This window comes from Micrasema longulum, unplaced genomic scaffold (assembly GCF_059751315.1).
Source record: "Micrasema longulum isolate JH-2025_06_02 unplaced genomic scaffold, ASM5975131v1 h1tg000466l, whole genome shotgun sequence".
Classification (NCBI taxonomy): Eukaryota; Metazoa; Arthropoda; class Insecta; order Trichoptera; family Brachycentridae; genus Micrasema; species Micrasema longulum.
The window spans coordinates 68639-85926 of record NW_028277664.1 but is presented as its reverse complement, the minus strand read 5'-3'; the positions used below and the strand labels follow the sequence as shown (position 1 = coordinate 85926).

Here is a 17288-nt window from a genome sequence, read left to right as displayed (position 1 = left end):
TGGTCTATATGTTGGACCTCAATAATTTATTGTTATTATTGTTATTTTTTTAAAACGTGTTCTGTAATTACCTAATAATATATGTACACTGTTATTGGCAGTAGTTTTGTATTGCATATTTTAATTAATAAATCAATGTCAAGTTTAGGAAAGAATCGGCTGCGACGCAATTATTTAATAACTCGATTGCTCCTTATTATTATTGTTGATTATTCTATTTTGAAAGAAATATTGCATTTTACAAGTTCAGTAATAATAAATATTTAAACGTATAAACTACAATCCTAAATAAACTTACAAATTGGATTTAAAATGAAAAACAACATATTATGTCAAGCTTTTTCAGCTATTCTACGCCGATCAACAGTGGTAGAGCGGTAGAGCGTAGGAGCGGTTGGGGTCATGGCGGGAATGTATTTTGTACGCACTGTGATCCAGAAAACATTGAAAATATTTCCTTTAACGAGCGTTTATATTTTTCTGTGGACCATTGCATTACAGTTCGTTAAAATTTATAAGTAAAACAAAAAATAGTTTACATATTTAAAATATGTTTGAGTTTTCTTCTTTACGATATTTAGTTCCAAGATGCGCTTAAAAACGTACTTTTTTCTTTAATAAAAACGTCCCATAGTTTTACACGCAAAACATATAAAACTTTTACGTATCACTCTTATCAATAACTCAAAACATACACGTATCTATAAAAATATTGTGGAAACGCAAAACCGGCTAGGAGGTGGATTTTTATAGTTATTTTATTTTTGATATCTGAAAAGGAATATAAAGATAACATGAACATACGTTAAAACAAAAGTAGCTTTAACGTTTGAATAACCAACATTATATTCAGCTTGGAAGACAAACACATTGAACGTTATTTATACAGTGCATATTTATAAAATTATACACTAGTTTAACATCAAATCAAATCACTCAACACAATATAATCATCAAATACAGTAAAAAATAAAACAAAAACTGTGTTCTAAAACAGTCAACACATTTACGAGAAAATAACGAAATGCTAGCGTGGATGAAAAAATAACCCAAAAAATGTACAAACAAAGGCAAAGATGCAAATTATGAATAAAAGTCTAAAAAAATGAAGACGAGAAACATTGTAGCGAAATAAACGAAAAAAAGTTTTCTGCAGGCGTGAAAAGAAAGCTACATTAATCTAGATGGAAAAACAACTCATCACAATTTAAAATTAAGCAAAAATACGTACGATCGGTCCACTTGTACTGCCTCAGCTTCTCTGAATCTGTAAGAAAGAAAATAAAAAGAAGAAGAGGTTTTGCATAAACTGTAATCCATCAGCTATCAACAAAACCGGATATTACATGTTTACATCCGGCAGTGCAAGAATTAAGCTATTTGCATCGTGCTATTTAAGGAAAAAAAATCAAATGATGTAATGACAAGATAACTTCAGCTCAAAATCATATATTTACTTGACTTTTTCGTTGTATATCCAGAAGAAAATTTCTTAATGATATGCGAAAAACGTACATACTAAAATGCGTATTTTTGGAAAACTAACATATTTTATTCAGGATACCCATAAATTAAGAAAAATTAAGGAGCATTTGGATCACAAATAAAAATTGACAATTTTTTAGACGATAGATCTCATAATGCTTTATTGTTCATTTGGTGTGCTTGTAAAAACAGTGTTATTATTTAAAACAATTTACTTCTGTTCACCGTTTACTTTGTCGAATCATTCTAAAAAACATTAAACATTTTTTAAATTAATTTGAATTACATAATATAAAAAACCAAATACAAAAGCCTAATTTATTTAGCAATAAAGTAAGTGTAAAGGAATTTCAAAATTTAACTAACAGTGAATAGAATAAAGATAAAGAAGTCAACCTTTTCTGCGGTTAAAATGCGAATTACCTTTCTACTGCAAAGCAAGTTTTAAAATTATAGCAAGAAAATTGTTTATAAGATGCAGGAATGTTAATTTTTAAATAAATCCCCAATATTCTTCCTAATCAATAATGAAATATTTTTTCAATTTTTATTTAAAAATCACCAATTGTGTAACGTTCAACCTCTTAGCCCCTTCTTTTCATATTACCCCTCCCAACTTACATTCTGTGGCATATATCATTAACCCATTTTTAGTGCATTTTCGGACACGGTGGTGTTTGCATCCCCTTTAACTATGCATGTTATTTATATATTTTTTGTAAAATCTATGTTTACCAGGGTAACGGTAAAGGTGGAAGTGTATTTTAGTATTTGCATGTTGTTGTAGTGAGGGTCCTGACGAAGAGACGGGTACGTACCGGTAGACAAAAAAGTCGGTAGGTGGTTAAATACTAATATTTACAACTATTAACTGAAATGTTTAGCCACAAAGTTAATGCTTTGAACATGAATAATAGTGAATATACAGTTTACGCAATTAAATTGTAAATGAGTACTACTTTACTGACAGAAGTTAACAGTTATTCTAATTCAATGTTACTTGATTGATAGGTAATAATAATACAAGATAATTGATAAAATATCCTTTGAAATATTTTAATAAAAAGGCATAAGTCAAACAACGTAACAGTTGATATAGGTTTAATGAATGTTTATTAAGTAAATTTTGTCTAGGTACATCTGTTTTTTCCCGTCTTTTGTAAAGTGAACGCGTACCTACATTTTATCAACATGAAAAAAGCGTTTGATAAGGTATTGCTGAATATTATCAGAGAAAGAAATATCGCCTACAGTCACCAAAATTATCCAAGAAATTTCACATATAACTGATGAAAAATATCTAAACATAACATATTTATAAAGTTTATATTTGAAGCACTAACTTAGTGGTTATTCATTATAATAAAATAAATAAAACAACTTTGTTTTTAACCACTAATTTTTATTTTTCACCGACCGGTTTCAAAGCAAACAAGCTCCACAGTCCACGTGTAGTATTTAGTGAACATGATAGAAATAAAATAAAAAGGAATCAATTCATTAGTTACGTAAACCTTGACAAAGAAGCTTGTTTGCTTTGAAACCGATCGGTGAAAAATAAAAATTAATGGTTAAAAACAAAGTTATTTTATTTATTTTATTATAACATATTTAGATTATTTTACCAATTTCGTATGTATTGTTTATTGTTTGTGAACTACAATAATTAAAATTAACCAAACCAAAAAATTAGCCAAACGAACATAAAAGTCGATGGTGAAATGTCCAATGAAACCCCAGCAGCCAGTGGCATAAGACAGAGTAACAGTTTGAGTCCTTTTCTTAACAATTTATTCATGAACAAGATCATAGAGGAAGAGGCAAATCGAGGACTAGGTTACAAAATGGGAGATACGGTCATCAACACAACATGCAACGCAGATGATGCAACCATAGAGGTAGAATCAGAAAATTAATTACGACGCATGTTACACAACTTTCATCCAGTATCTCAGAAACTGAATATTAGCATCTTGGTCAGTAAAAAAAAAGCTGAACAATGTCTAAGTACCCTAAGAGATGAAAACGGATGATAGATGATAGCAGAAAAAACTCTAAGGTACAGAATCCGGAATCAAGAAATTAGACGGACTTGCGATACGCAAGACATAATACGGTGGAGCAGAACAAGGAGAAGGTTCTGAAGAGATCACGTCGATAGAATGGGCAGTTCCAGAACCCCCTTTATTGTGGCTCATTCAATCCCAGCTGGTCGCCGTCTACCCGGAAGACCACCAAAGAGATGCAAAGACAGCTTGAACTTAGCGTTTAAGGAATCATCCTCTAGCCAATAACAGATCAACTGATCTAAACAAACAAGAAAAAAAAAAAAAAGAAGAAGAATATTCTAAATTTATGGGAATAATAAATTAAACTTCAACGCAATAGACAAAAACCTAAGAGTTCAAGATTTGTTTGGATTAATTTATTTCTGAGTGGAATTAGTTTTCGTTTTATTAATTCAATGCTATTTTTAAGTCAAATTTAATATTAGGTAGATTTAATAAAACATGAATATTTTGTGTGTTTTTAGCATTAAATTTGTGGATCATTGTCATCATATTTTTGAGAATTAAAAATACTTCAGTTTTGTTAAAGAATTCTGAAGACGACAACGTGTTGTTGCCGAAACTAGTTTGTTGTGTACATAAATAAAGTGGTTCACAAAACAGTATATTTAATTCTCAAAAAAATTATATTAAACAGCTGAAAAAACAAATCTGAAAAACAATCACAATATAATGAAAAAGAATGATAATTTTTTTATGAAATTATTTTATTTATTATTTTTATTGAAGTAAGGAATGAATTATTATTTTTCAATTTAATTTAAAATGGTAAATAAGAATTAAAAGCAAAATATCTGTAAATAATGGTGTGGAGAATAATGCTCGGAAAAGTTTGTCTTCTTTTTACAAAGTGGCTTCGTTTTGACATATTTCCATATTGTATGATTATTATTTTCGGTTCTCCGTGAGTCGAAATGTAGAAGGCGGCCCGGTTGGCTGGGACCTTTTATTCGCGATCGATCCACCTGAGGTAAAAGAGACGACGATACAACAACCCCTTTCATCGCCACGTTCTCGAGAAGGACAGACCTATATTAACAGCCCTTACTTTGGGTCTGCACGAACCTTTACGGCCGTAAGCAACTAAGCTCGTTAGTAAAATGGAAAATACTCACAATATTTAAAACTCTGACAACTATATAAGAAACCCCCCTTTACACACCGAAGCCTTGTTTTAGCATTCAATATTTAGGTAAATGATTTCGATAGCTTTAAGTACTATAACAAGGGTACTTCGTAATCAATCTTCGAGAGTAAAGTCAATGCCGACATTGTGGATAAAGGGTACTTTATATAAATAAATACATATGTATATAATATATTGATTGGTAATCGCAATTTGAAAACACTATAAATATAAATCTCGAGGGTTGTTAATTTGGCGATACAAAAAAACCATCAGGTTGCAAACAAAAAATAACTTGCAAACACGTTTATTTAAAAAAAACAATATGACTTAATAAAACGAAAACCAGAATTTTAGGTTTATTTGGGATGTATATCTTTATGAATTTAGTTTAAAAGTCAAATAAATACGATAAATCGCGAACTCCTCGGGACGGGTTTCGTATGAAAAAATGGAAAACATATTTTTTCTATGTTATTACTATCACTATTGATTTTTAACTATCACTTATAATTATCACATAATCGTGACTTTGAAAAAATATATTAAAAACAGTTTAAAATATTATATTTGGGTATTGAGGTACCGAGTAAGAGCAATAATAGTTGAACAAGGACCAATATCACAGTTTTTTATCACTGGAAATAGTTTAAAATCTTTTTTGCATAAAACAAGTAACAGTTTTAATAAAAGTATTTAAAAAACGCTTTTTCATAATTTTTATTATTTCTTAAATTTAACTTTGTACACAGGGATCAACTACTGGTACTAAAAATGTCCGTGAATCTCAAATACCTACATCATTTGAACGAAATTTTTTAGTTGATTTAAAAGTGACGAACATTTTGTCCGCTTTGTCAAAAGTAAAACAAACAGCAGGTGATTTTAGATTTTAAATAATTAAAAACGAAAAAGCTGATAAAAAAACTAGTCTGCGTCCCAAAATTTATCGGTTCCTAAAAAATAAACATGAACGTTAATATGATAATTTTGATAAAAATTACAAACCTTTATTTTCTCTAAAGTTAAATATAGATGTTTCACTAAACAAGAATGTATTATAAATATCATACATTAAAAAAAGAATTTGATGAAGAAATCCGTCAAGTTATAATGGCACATTGTCATTGTCATTCTAAATCCAAGAATCTCAAGATGGAATATCTTAAAAATGTTGTAACAAATTAATTCCTTAATTAACTCCTAATTATTGAACGATTTATTTCAAAATAATTAAATGAGCTCGACATTTTAAGGAGAAATTCACGCTTGATGGATTAAAGGTGTTTACGTTTTCAAAGTATTTTGGCTGTGATTGAATATTTTTAGTACCATTACACGCATTCAACTGTTGTAGGATTCGACAAATCGATACGATTTATTGTATCTTTAAGAATAGTCTGTTTTCAAATACTATTAAGTGCATTTAGCATTTCCGTGAGAATAAAAAATTTGTTAAAATCTCACGTCAAAATGGTTCTCTTGGCTAATTAAATAAAAATATTTTATTTGAGGAATAAAGGATCTTATTTGTTTCCCACAATTTTGAATCTATAAAATAAGGATGGTCCGTTCCCATGGATACATCTGTCCTTATATGTCGATTTACATGCTTTTTCAGAACACTGTACAACCTCACAAAAACAACGACCCTCTTCACCTACCAATTTTATGTTATAAATATCAAATACATTGTTTTTTGTGTTGTCGATACGGTCTCCTACATATGTCGGGATCGTAAAACAACGAAGGATGTGTAAAAAATACGATATTAACTTTATTTTGAATTTGATATTGGAAAAGTTATTAAAATACTTTTTTTCCAGGTTTGAATAAAAAAATTAACATATCCAATGGTATTTTTTAGTACTTATTTAGTTGGACATAGTTTCAAAATAATAAATAAACCGCTCTCCGATTAAGTTGAAGAAAATCATATGCGTCGTTGTTCTGCGATCCCGACGTTATGATTTCATTTATAAGTTAAAATTTCCATCAAAAAAATTTTATAAAACTTTCAATAGATTCGTAAGCGCGTTAAAAGAAAATAAATAAGTAAAAAAATAATTTACCTTCTTTCTACCCCACTACAGAACTGTAAGTACACCGGCAACCTATATTGTGCGCAAGCACTAAGGTATATAATTCTGTCGATGTGACTGGGTACCACAAGACAATGAAATAAAAATCAATGTGATTTAAATAATAATTATAATCTGTTACTAATTTAAATTTTCTTTTATATTTAAAAAATATCATTTTATTTTAAAAATGTAATTATTTCACATCTAACCGTTTTTATTTCAAAACCAAAAAAAAAAAAAATTTATTCATACAGGAGAACCATATGTATGTTAAATGTCAAAAATCATTTCAAATAAACTGTACACATATAGGTTCCTACATTTATTAGTTTTTGAACAAAAATAAAATAATTTTTCTGTAGGTAAGATACTGAAATAAAATTTCCATTGTATAAAAGTCTTACGTTAAAGAAATAAATTCAATTTAACTAAATAAATATACACCCCGTGGTGCAATAGTTATGACGCTTGCCCCCGCGTGGGGTTTTCGGATGAGGGATTTTTAAAATGTTACTTTTTTCTTTCATGTGATTCTTCTATACTCTAACTCAACGTTGTAACTGTTTCTTGATATGTTACGATAAAAAAAATCTAAAAAATAAAGTTACAAAGTTACTTAACCTCAGTCCGCGAAGAATAAAATATGACATCCATATAAGAATTTTTGATCTTTTAAAATACGTCGGTTTTTTTATCAACATTTGAAAAACAAATACTGTGAAATACTGATACAGTTTTTAATACAAAATTATTGATGTACATGGTACACCCTTACAAAAAAATCATCAACATCGATACAAATAATTGACACACATAAAATGTTTCTTTTGAGAAATGTGTGCAATAAAAAAAAAATGTCAAAGAAACAGTAGCTCGATGAAAAAATAATATGTTCCTACATCCATTAAAAACAATCTGAAAAAAGAGGTGTGCACCAATCTTTTTACGTAAGTATATTTTGATAAATATATTATTATTTTGGCAAGTTACGTGAAGAAACATAAATCGTTTCTAAGTATTTCTTAGGAATACTGTGAAAAACAAATTTTATATAATTTGCATTTCACATAGTTAATCAATTACATAATTATTTTTTTGGTACAAGAACATCTTCTAGGCTCGAAGAAAAATGACTTTGAAAAAAAAAAATGAGCTCACCGGGACTCGAACGAGGAAAACTTTTTTGGTGGATTTCTATTTCTCTACAAATAATTGACTTACTAAGAATACTTTGGATTTTCTATAAGTCATGAACGAAAATGCGGCCCACATACCTCGTAATTGAATTGTGGATAACGAAAGTATTTTTACAAATAAATTTATGTATGTAAGCTGAATCTGCCACTAATTAAATTATTAGCCTTTAACTTTCGCTTATTTGTAAACACCGTACTTTTTGTTGTAATGGCTGTTGTTTTCTTTAAATAAATTAATTTAAAATAAGTAATTTATAACTAAGATGGATAGAATTTCTTAAAAGTAACATCATTGCCATGGTTTGTTCTGTATTGAATAATGTATGGGATACATAAAACTACTATAGCTATCGTAGCATTACTCTTATAAAGTAGGCGGCCTCCGTGATGTAGTAGTCAAAACGTTTGACTCACACACGGAAGGTTCCGGATTTGATTCCCGGTGAGAACACAAAAATTAAATGTGATTTTTCTCATACTGGGTTTTATGTGATGTAATTCACCACTGCAATTGGGCCTCCTGTCCTACTGTGGTGCAAAAATAAAATAAAATAAATATCAGGAAAGTTGCCGCTTACGTTTCAAAAGTTTGGGTAGCAATTATGCGAGATAAAAAAAAGACAATACGGGTTTCTTGCCTACGTTACGTGTGAATCATACTGACAACAAACGCTCTATTTTAAAGAAGAACTAGAAACTAAGAAGTTTCTTGGCCAGATACGCGCTTAATGGATTGTTTTTTTTAAATAAAAATAGATATTTGCGTTCTTATAATTTACACAAATATTTCAACTTTGGGAGCCATTTTCAACGAGTTGTAAATAACTCACTATTAGAAAATGGAAATCAAGTTGCGGTAGAGTGACCTAACCTGAACCTAACCTGAACCTTTGAACCTCGGGCCTCTGGCCCGTGAGTCCGGAACACTAGCCACGGGACCACAATCCGATTTTTAGTGTTTCCAGTGGTTCCAAGTGTCCACTTAAACAAGCCATTTCATAAGCCCTGTAAATGCGTAGACTTCCATATAACCTTCTCAAAAATGTTTTTCCTCTCTGTAGCAAAAATTTAGAATAAATTATAAATTTAAGTAAGCAAATGAGGTGACGAATAGTTTTACTAAGCTTATCGAAACGTTATACTTCTACTGCATCCTTCACTGTTATTTTAGAAGAAGCCTTCCAAAAAGTCGGTGATTTTTAAATTGATTATGGTATAATAAAGATTGAGCAATCAATCAAGCTTTTAGGTCATTGACCGTTGAAACAGGTATTTCGCATGCACAGACATAAAATCAACATTGCAAGAGACGATTTCCAACCTAAATGTCCAAAGTTCTCTGACAAACTAAGTAATCGAAAGCGTCTAAAATATTATATTCGATAGTGCATGTAATAGAGAGGGAAAGTTTCCAAAAACCGTAAGGCAAGGATCTTTTTATATTTACAGTATGCGATACTATCGTGAATGGTTCACGATAAAAATATTTTTTCGTTTTATTTAATAATACGTAGGTGCATTGATAAAAATGTTGTTACTTAATTGATTTTCGAAAAAAGTGTAAAAATAGGAAAGATTTTTTTTTTACATAATTTTCTCTGATAACGAAAGGGTAAATACTATTACGTACAATTTTTAATTTATTCACTTTCAAGAAAATTTTTGTAATGTAATGATCCCTGTCAATTATTTATCAATAGAGATGTTAAAATTGTAACAAAAGTTGGGAAAATATACTGTTTGATTCGCAATTTCCTATCAATTCTTAGCAATTTCCTGACGCCTAGCGAATGTCGAACAAACTAATTTGAGCGCGGAAATTATTTTTCCCAAGACTCTAACCACCGCACGGTAGTAAAATTGCAAGCTTTCGTGAAAATTCAACAGGGGTAATACCAAAAAATATAAATCTAATAGGTATATTTATATACAGTTCTAAAAGTACTATAAGTCATTGCTTAAAATAAAAAAAAACATGATTTTTTTTTTTTTATAATTTCTTCTTCATGCAAGAAGAATAACAATTAGGTTATACTTAATAAAACGAAAAATATGAATATAATTAAATATTGACAATTAAAAACATACGACCCGGTTTAAACCGTTTTGATATTTTTCTAATATATAAAGACAAAATTAATGTAATTTTAAAAGTGTCGCCACTTTATTATTATGCAAGGAATAATAATGTTTTAGTTAGGTATCTATTATTTATTTGATAAAAATCAAACAAGTTCTGGTTTCCCAACCATTAATCTAAAACAAATATAGCAAAAGAAATCATTTACAATATTAAAATTCACTATTTATGTTTTTAATTAATTAATAAAAATCTAGATATGATATTGTAACTAACCTTTTTATGAGGAAACTAGCAGACTTAAACAAATATTTCGGACGTTTAAATAGTGGCAATATTTTTGAAACTTTTCTAATCATTGCAAAAATGGTGCTTATAATCGTATGAACATAAAATGTTTCTTGATTCAGGTAATTTTATTTTGATAACATGCTTGGTATTTTTTTCAATAAAAAAGCATGGTTTCGATCATCATGATTCTTCAATAGCAAAATTGATAAATGAGTAAAAATTCATATCATCAGGGAACATTTTAAATGCTGCAAGTAGCAAATAAGAACGTAAAAAAAAAACATATTTGTTGTTTTTTTTTTATGTAAAAGGAAGAATTTTCGTTTTTGAAAACATAAAAACAACAAAAATATGTATTTAATGCATAATTCACTCTCTATTGAACAATGCACACATTTTTCACTCCGTCGCGCGGTAAAAATTTATGTTAAGCAAAATAATTTATCTGAGACACCAACCTTTCGCTAGCGATGGAACTGTTTCTCGACATCGACTTGGGCGACATCTCGAAGTCGCTATCCGACCTGTAGAGAAAGCTCTCGCGGCGCTGAGGGAGGTTCTGCAGTACGAGACCCGCCGACGGGGACGCTGCGCCCTCCAGGGGGCTGCGTCCCCCGACCCCCGACCCGTTCTCCACATCGAAGCTGAAAAAAACACAATGTTTTATAAAAATAAAAAAATTAGAACATGTTTATGTAAAACGAATTTTAATATAATTATGCACCTGTAGTATTTTTAAGGAGGTTTATGGCAATTTTTTTTAAAGACGAACGAGTATTTGACATAGGTAGAGTATGTTTTGCAAACTTATTTATGCACAAAAATAGAATTAAAATGAAAATTTGAATACGTAAAATAATGTTCAATTATATTATTTACAATATTTTGAGTTTGTCCAAATTTTTGTAGACAAGGACTGGATTCAACTCCCTGGGGAGCTGTAAACATTAACATATTACAACAGAGATGAAGAACATTTAAGAGAAGGTAATATAGAAGTCTAGGCATTTACAGGGCTTATGACCTGTCATTGGCTGGTTTAAGTGGCTACTTTACACACTGTGAAATATTTACCATTCTGTTCATATTTGAACATCTATATTCCTTCATTTCTATCATATGTTGATGTTTGTGAAGTTAAAAAGCTGAAATTTTTATTTATGCGGTTGAGATTCATCTAATTTTATTATTTCACCTATTGTATGAGGGACGGGTACGCCTCGAAACCGGTAGACACAAAAAAGTCGGTATGTGGGTTTACTAACATAAGTTCAAATGTTCAATTAATACAACTTAATACCTCAATGGTAAAAAAAAATAAACCGCTTATGAAAAATCGCGTTCTACGCAAATAATGTTAGTTTAAAATCTAAAAGTGAATTTTTAATTCAATCAAGTGCAATTAAAAAAATATTGGGCAATTGATAAAACTGTGTGAACATAAACCACGCACAGGCTATGCCTGGATTTTTTGTTTATCTAAGTGTAAAAATAATGTGTGCATAACATTAAAAATATATATTATATTTATACAATGTTATGCTTAAAAATGAAAGCTAAAAAATAAAACAAAATAATGCTGTGTAATTATTTTATTTTTTTAAATGCGATTTATTATTACCAACTTCTCATATTTGCAAGCACCATATTGTGCATATGCAACCGTTTTTGTAAACCAATCGTGGCTCTATCGTTTTCTCTACTCTATAAACTTTTGACTTGATTCAGAATAACAGAGAAAAGGCAATTATTTTTTTTGCTCCTTATTATTAAATCAAATGCAATTTTCCACTCCTACTTACCTTCATTCATCCTTCACTACTCCTCATAAATTTCCTTCTTTTCCTTCCCACTTTCTCCTTGTTTGTCCATAATTCGTTTATTTTAATTTATAGTTTATTTATTTTTTACATAGTTTAAACCACTGAATAGATAATACACTAATATATCTGTGGTTTAAACCATGGCGTCGTAGCTTTATTTTAGTAGATAAAGTGAATACATATTATTGGATAGCAGGCCCTATTATTTTTTATATTTACTTTTTTTTTTTAATTCCAATTTATAATTAATTAACCTGTACATCTGTTAATAAATTAAACAAAAAAATAGTGAACTATGTCAGGAAATGCCCTCAAGAATTCTTTTGCAAACGCACTGATCACTTGACCACCAGGCGTACATTCATAATGATTTTTTTTAAAAATTTTGTAGTATCTTATAAAACTGACAGATTTATTAACGTGAAACCTATTAAAGTTGTATTTATTTAATTTATTTAAATTAATTACTTCTATGTAAAATAATATTGGTTACTTAAAAATAAATACACATGGAAATGTGAGTTAAAAAGGTAGTTTTTTTTTTCGTATTTTTTTTATTTATTTAGAATACAAACAGATGTAAAGGTTAAATTATTATAAAAAGAGATTATAAATATTTATATACAAATAGAAGAGGGTACCACCCAATTAAATGTATTTAATGACAATAATAAAATTTAGCGACGATGGTTTAAACTATGTAAAACATGACATGAAGTAATTGAAAAAATGTTATTCAGACAAATTAACACAAAAAATGTGGACAAAACAAGGAGAAAGCGGGAAGAAAAAAGAAGAAAATTGATCAGGAGTGGATGAATAAAGTAAAGTAGGAGTTGAAAATTGCATTTGATTTGATGACGAGAAATAATAAGAAATAAAAAATAAAACGTATATTCTCTGTTATTTTTATTTGTTTAATTTTATTTAAAATATTTTATAGAGGCAACAGAAAACGACTCAACAAACATACCAAAACAATAGGTAAAGATAATAATTCTTAGGTATAAAATGTCAATCTAAATCAAGGTTATTAGTTCTCTCTTGTACCTACTACACGGAGTGGTAAATATATTTTTATGTTTATTCACGACATTTCTGCTATCTTTATAAACATGTTATCAATTTCAACGGGAAAAAAGCAAATGAGAAAAAAGAAGATGACAATTATACACTTTTAAATACTTTTTTCTGTTATTTTGATACAATTTCAATTAATAGATATACATACATCTCTGAGAAGAGCATGTAAAATAAGTCGCTTAAACTAGCAATCGATCATTACTGTCTAAGCTTCCGTATTTTTTTCATAAATAGGTCATTCTTCTCGGTTGAAGTAATTTTGTTAACACAACATTGTTTCACATAAACTCAAAAAAACTTTTGATCCGAGTGGATTAATTAATCCGTGGCTTAATCCGCAATAGCTCCATGTGACAATTCTGTTACAAACCATTTCACGTTTACAAAATCCAAAATAAACGCCAAAGTTCATTTAAAATCAACGTTTTACCACAGGTGCACCATTCAATGCAATTAAAGTACATTTTCTTATAAGCAGATGATTATATGATGATGTTAGTTACTAGAAATTTCATTAATTTGAGATTCCCCTTATCCACACCCAATGGTGGATCAGAACACCAAATGTGGCGTACCTCGATAATTTGTAATATGAATGTAAGGTTAGTAAGCGTTACGCTCCAGGGAGCAGTCTAAAGCAGTGCTTAGCCACCTTTGTAACAAATATTACCCGTCGACCCTGCAAGATATCGAGCATTGTAGAATTGTAGGCAAATACACTACGATACGGACATATCCCCACTCGATTATAGTTTTCAAGATATTTTTTCTGAAAGTAGGCATTGCGTCTAAATCTAGCCATGTTATTACAGTTTTTTATGATGACCTTTAAAACCCACGCAAATGGCATTTAAGACGTTCGGTATTGACAGTCTTACCAACACCGATCCCGAAATTAAAGAGATCTAGAAGTTTAAATTATGGGATGAATTGTGAATCTGACATCAAGTGCTAACATAAGTTTTGTCCATTTCTTTCTAAATTTAAAAATGAGCACCAATAGTAAAACAAAATAGTCAGAATCATTCGGCAGAATATTTTCTGCTCTTTAAGATATTGTGTCTGCTTTTACGTTACATAAGTTGCTTTATTTGATGAAAAGCCCTCAAAATGAAATGTCAAGTAGACGAAAGTGAGCATTTACGACACCTCTTTCTGTTCGCGTTCAATTGAGGAAATAAAGTTGCCAACGCTGCTTTGTTTGCGTAGTGTGCGGTAAGGATGGTATGAATTTTTGACTAATTTGTTGTAAAATAATAAAGGAGAAAACATTATTGACTCATCATCATTACACTGCCATTTCTGTCCACTGCTAAAAATAAGCCTCCCCTGTACTCCTCCAAACGTCCCTGTCTCGCGTTTTTTTGTATTTAATTACCATAAATTCTCTTTATATTATCTGACCATCGTGTGGTTGGTCTTCTTCTACTTCTTTTGTATTCACGAAGTCTCCACTCATTTACCCTTTTAGTTCATCTTTGATGTTTTAATTTGGCAATCCCACAAATGACTTTTTAAGCTTAGACAATTTTTCGACTACGTCCGTTACTCCCGACCCTTTCCATAACTCATTGTTTCTTATCCGGTCTGAGAGATTTAAATATAGCATGGCTCTTGTTTTTTTGTGTTTTTGTGTTTTTCGTGCTACACAGAGCTTTCTTATAGTCATAGTCGATTAGGTGAGTGTAAGTGTTTTTGCTCCATGTGTCAATATTGGAAGAACACATTGGTCGTACATTATGCGATTCAGACTTTGGGAAATGTTGCTGTCGAAGAACTTCTACAGATTGCCATATGCTGCTAACTGAAGACCGATTCTCGTCTGAACCTCAGCGGTCAGGTTATTTGTGAAGATTTAATGTTACGGCCGAGATACTTATATTCATTGACGTCTTTTTGGTGTCATGTTCAAAGAGCTTATAGAAGAGACAAAAAAGTGGGACTCTTCTTATCTGTCTTATCAACATTAAAAAATTGATGACGAATAAGATTCTCGGTGGTACTGTAGATATTGACAATCGTATAATAAAAGAAGTCAATTTTTAACTTATTTGTTGTTTTTTTTTGTCGTGTCCTCTTTTTCTCTTCATTTGAAAAAAAAACAGACATAACTTATGTTAATACCCAATACTCGTATATTATCAGTCCTGTAAATGTTTGTAAGACTTTCTTCGTTTTTGTTTAGATAAATTTATGTATTTAGTATTAAACTATTTTTGTAGGTAATTTGGAACTCAAGGAGGATGTCATTATGCATTTCAATCAGAAAAATAATAAGTCTTATTTGGTAGATATGTACGGAAAGTAGGTTTACCTTCGTTTATTTATATTTGGAAGATAATGTTGTAAGGTAAGTTTACCTTCGTACGTTGATATATCGTCGCTTCAGTTCGTTTTTGTCCAACCGACCAAAACACAAATCTGCAGAAATAGAACTTTAAAGTTTTTTACGAAATAGGCATAAATAATGACCACAACTTAAGACAAAGTTAGTTAAAAATTCCATTAACATTTTTGAAAATAGTTTTTTTTCATTTGAATTTGGTAGATAAAGGCTATTTCAGAACTTCTGTCTACTTAACTCAATTTCATTAAAAATGATATGTTGAACAAAAAAAAACTAAAGCGATGATTCGGTATATATGTATGTAAAGTAGGTTTAACTTCGAATATTGATATTTGGTGGATACGTATGTGAGGAAGGTTACCTCCATATATTGATATTTAGTAGATAGCGTGGTAAGGTAGGTTTACCTTCGAATATTTATATTCGGTATAAAACATGAATTTTGTTATGTCTGTAACCCCCAAATTTTAGATTTACGTTAGAAAAATTACACTTACGATTATTGTTGAATCTTGGAGCTTTCCTAAATGCAATTCAGTCTTTCAACATATCTTTATAAGGGCTATTACTCTTTAAAATAAAACTGTTTGACTTTAGACCGTGCAAGGGAGGTAGCATTATACGCACCGCTTATATGTGAGATAAATATGTTTTGCCTCAACAAGAAAATTAGATTAGAATAATACTTGGTAAGTCCTGTTCGGTGGTTGAAAAGAAAATTTCGTCACTATAAATCCTTTGGCGGGTTTCGAAAAACAAAGATTTGCTAAACCACAATAAAATTTACCCAAGTTATAAAATGTTATTATGCAGACGATGACAGTTAAATTACACGTTATTCTTCAGTACCAATTTAAACTTAAAAAATAATGTTTGAGTTATGATAAAAACTTTATAAAATATAATTAACATCGTCTTGTGAATATTAAAGTGATAAAAAAATCGATGGAAGAATGATTCTAAAAAGGCAATAAATGTTTTGTTTAGTGAACTTTAAGAACTCGAAGAGAAATGCTTTAAAATAATTCAGTTTTTATAATTATTCACTAAGCAATAGTGTTTTATTTCAAAATTAGTTACAAAAGCCGCAAGTAGGAAAATAAATATCGGTACACTAATAAATAAAACAATTTTCAAAATCACTTTTTCAGATGGGTTAGTATACTAAATAGCCGTAAGGATAATTCGTTCGCTTCCTAGTGACTAGGGTTGGGTTCGTGACGTCGCGGATCCTAGTATTTTTGTTAATCAAATGTTTGTGTTAAATTAGAAAACATGTGAACTAAAACTATTAGTTACTAGTGCCATTTGTTATGGATTATTTACCAAATATAAAATGGAACTTTTTTTTAATGTGCCATACTACCGCTATAGACATTTGATCAGAATTTTCGCATCTTACCAATCTAAAAACTCACCGCTCGCCGCCTATGCGTCTAGTGTTTTAATTACGAAGCCGATGTTAAACTAAACCTTGAGAATTGTGTATTCGTGGAAAACAACTTTATGAAAAACAGTTAATCAAAATTGATCATTTTAATTAACGTGCAAAACTGTGTCTGTTATTAAATTTCAACCTTAGATACATCTAATGATAATTCGGTAATACAGCTAAATAAACCATCTACAATAAATGTAAATTTAAATGTAAAAACAAAATAATATTAAAGACGAGCAGAATAATTAATTCAGTTTCGGAACTTA

The 17288-nt window shown here is 29.9% G+C and overlaps 1 protein-coding gene across 1 annotated transcript in view; it reads right to left on the bottom strand.

The window, feature by feature from the left end:
• Positions 1–17288, bottom strand: part of LOC148281409 (3',5'-cyclic-AMP phosphodiesterase, isoforms N/G-like) — a 224594-nt gene that overhangs the window by 188297 nt on the left and 19009 nt on the right. The window contains 1 exon segment of the mRNA XM_088226740.1: positions 10790–10975. Coding sequence (XP_088082866.1) covers positions 10790–10836 — 47 coding nt within the window. The 5' untranslated portion in view covers positions 10837–10975.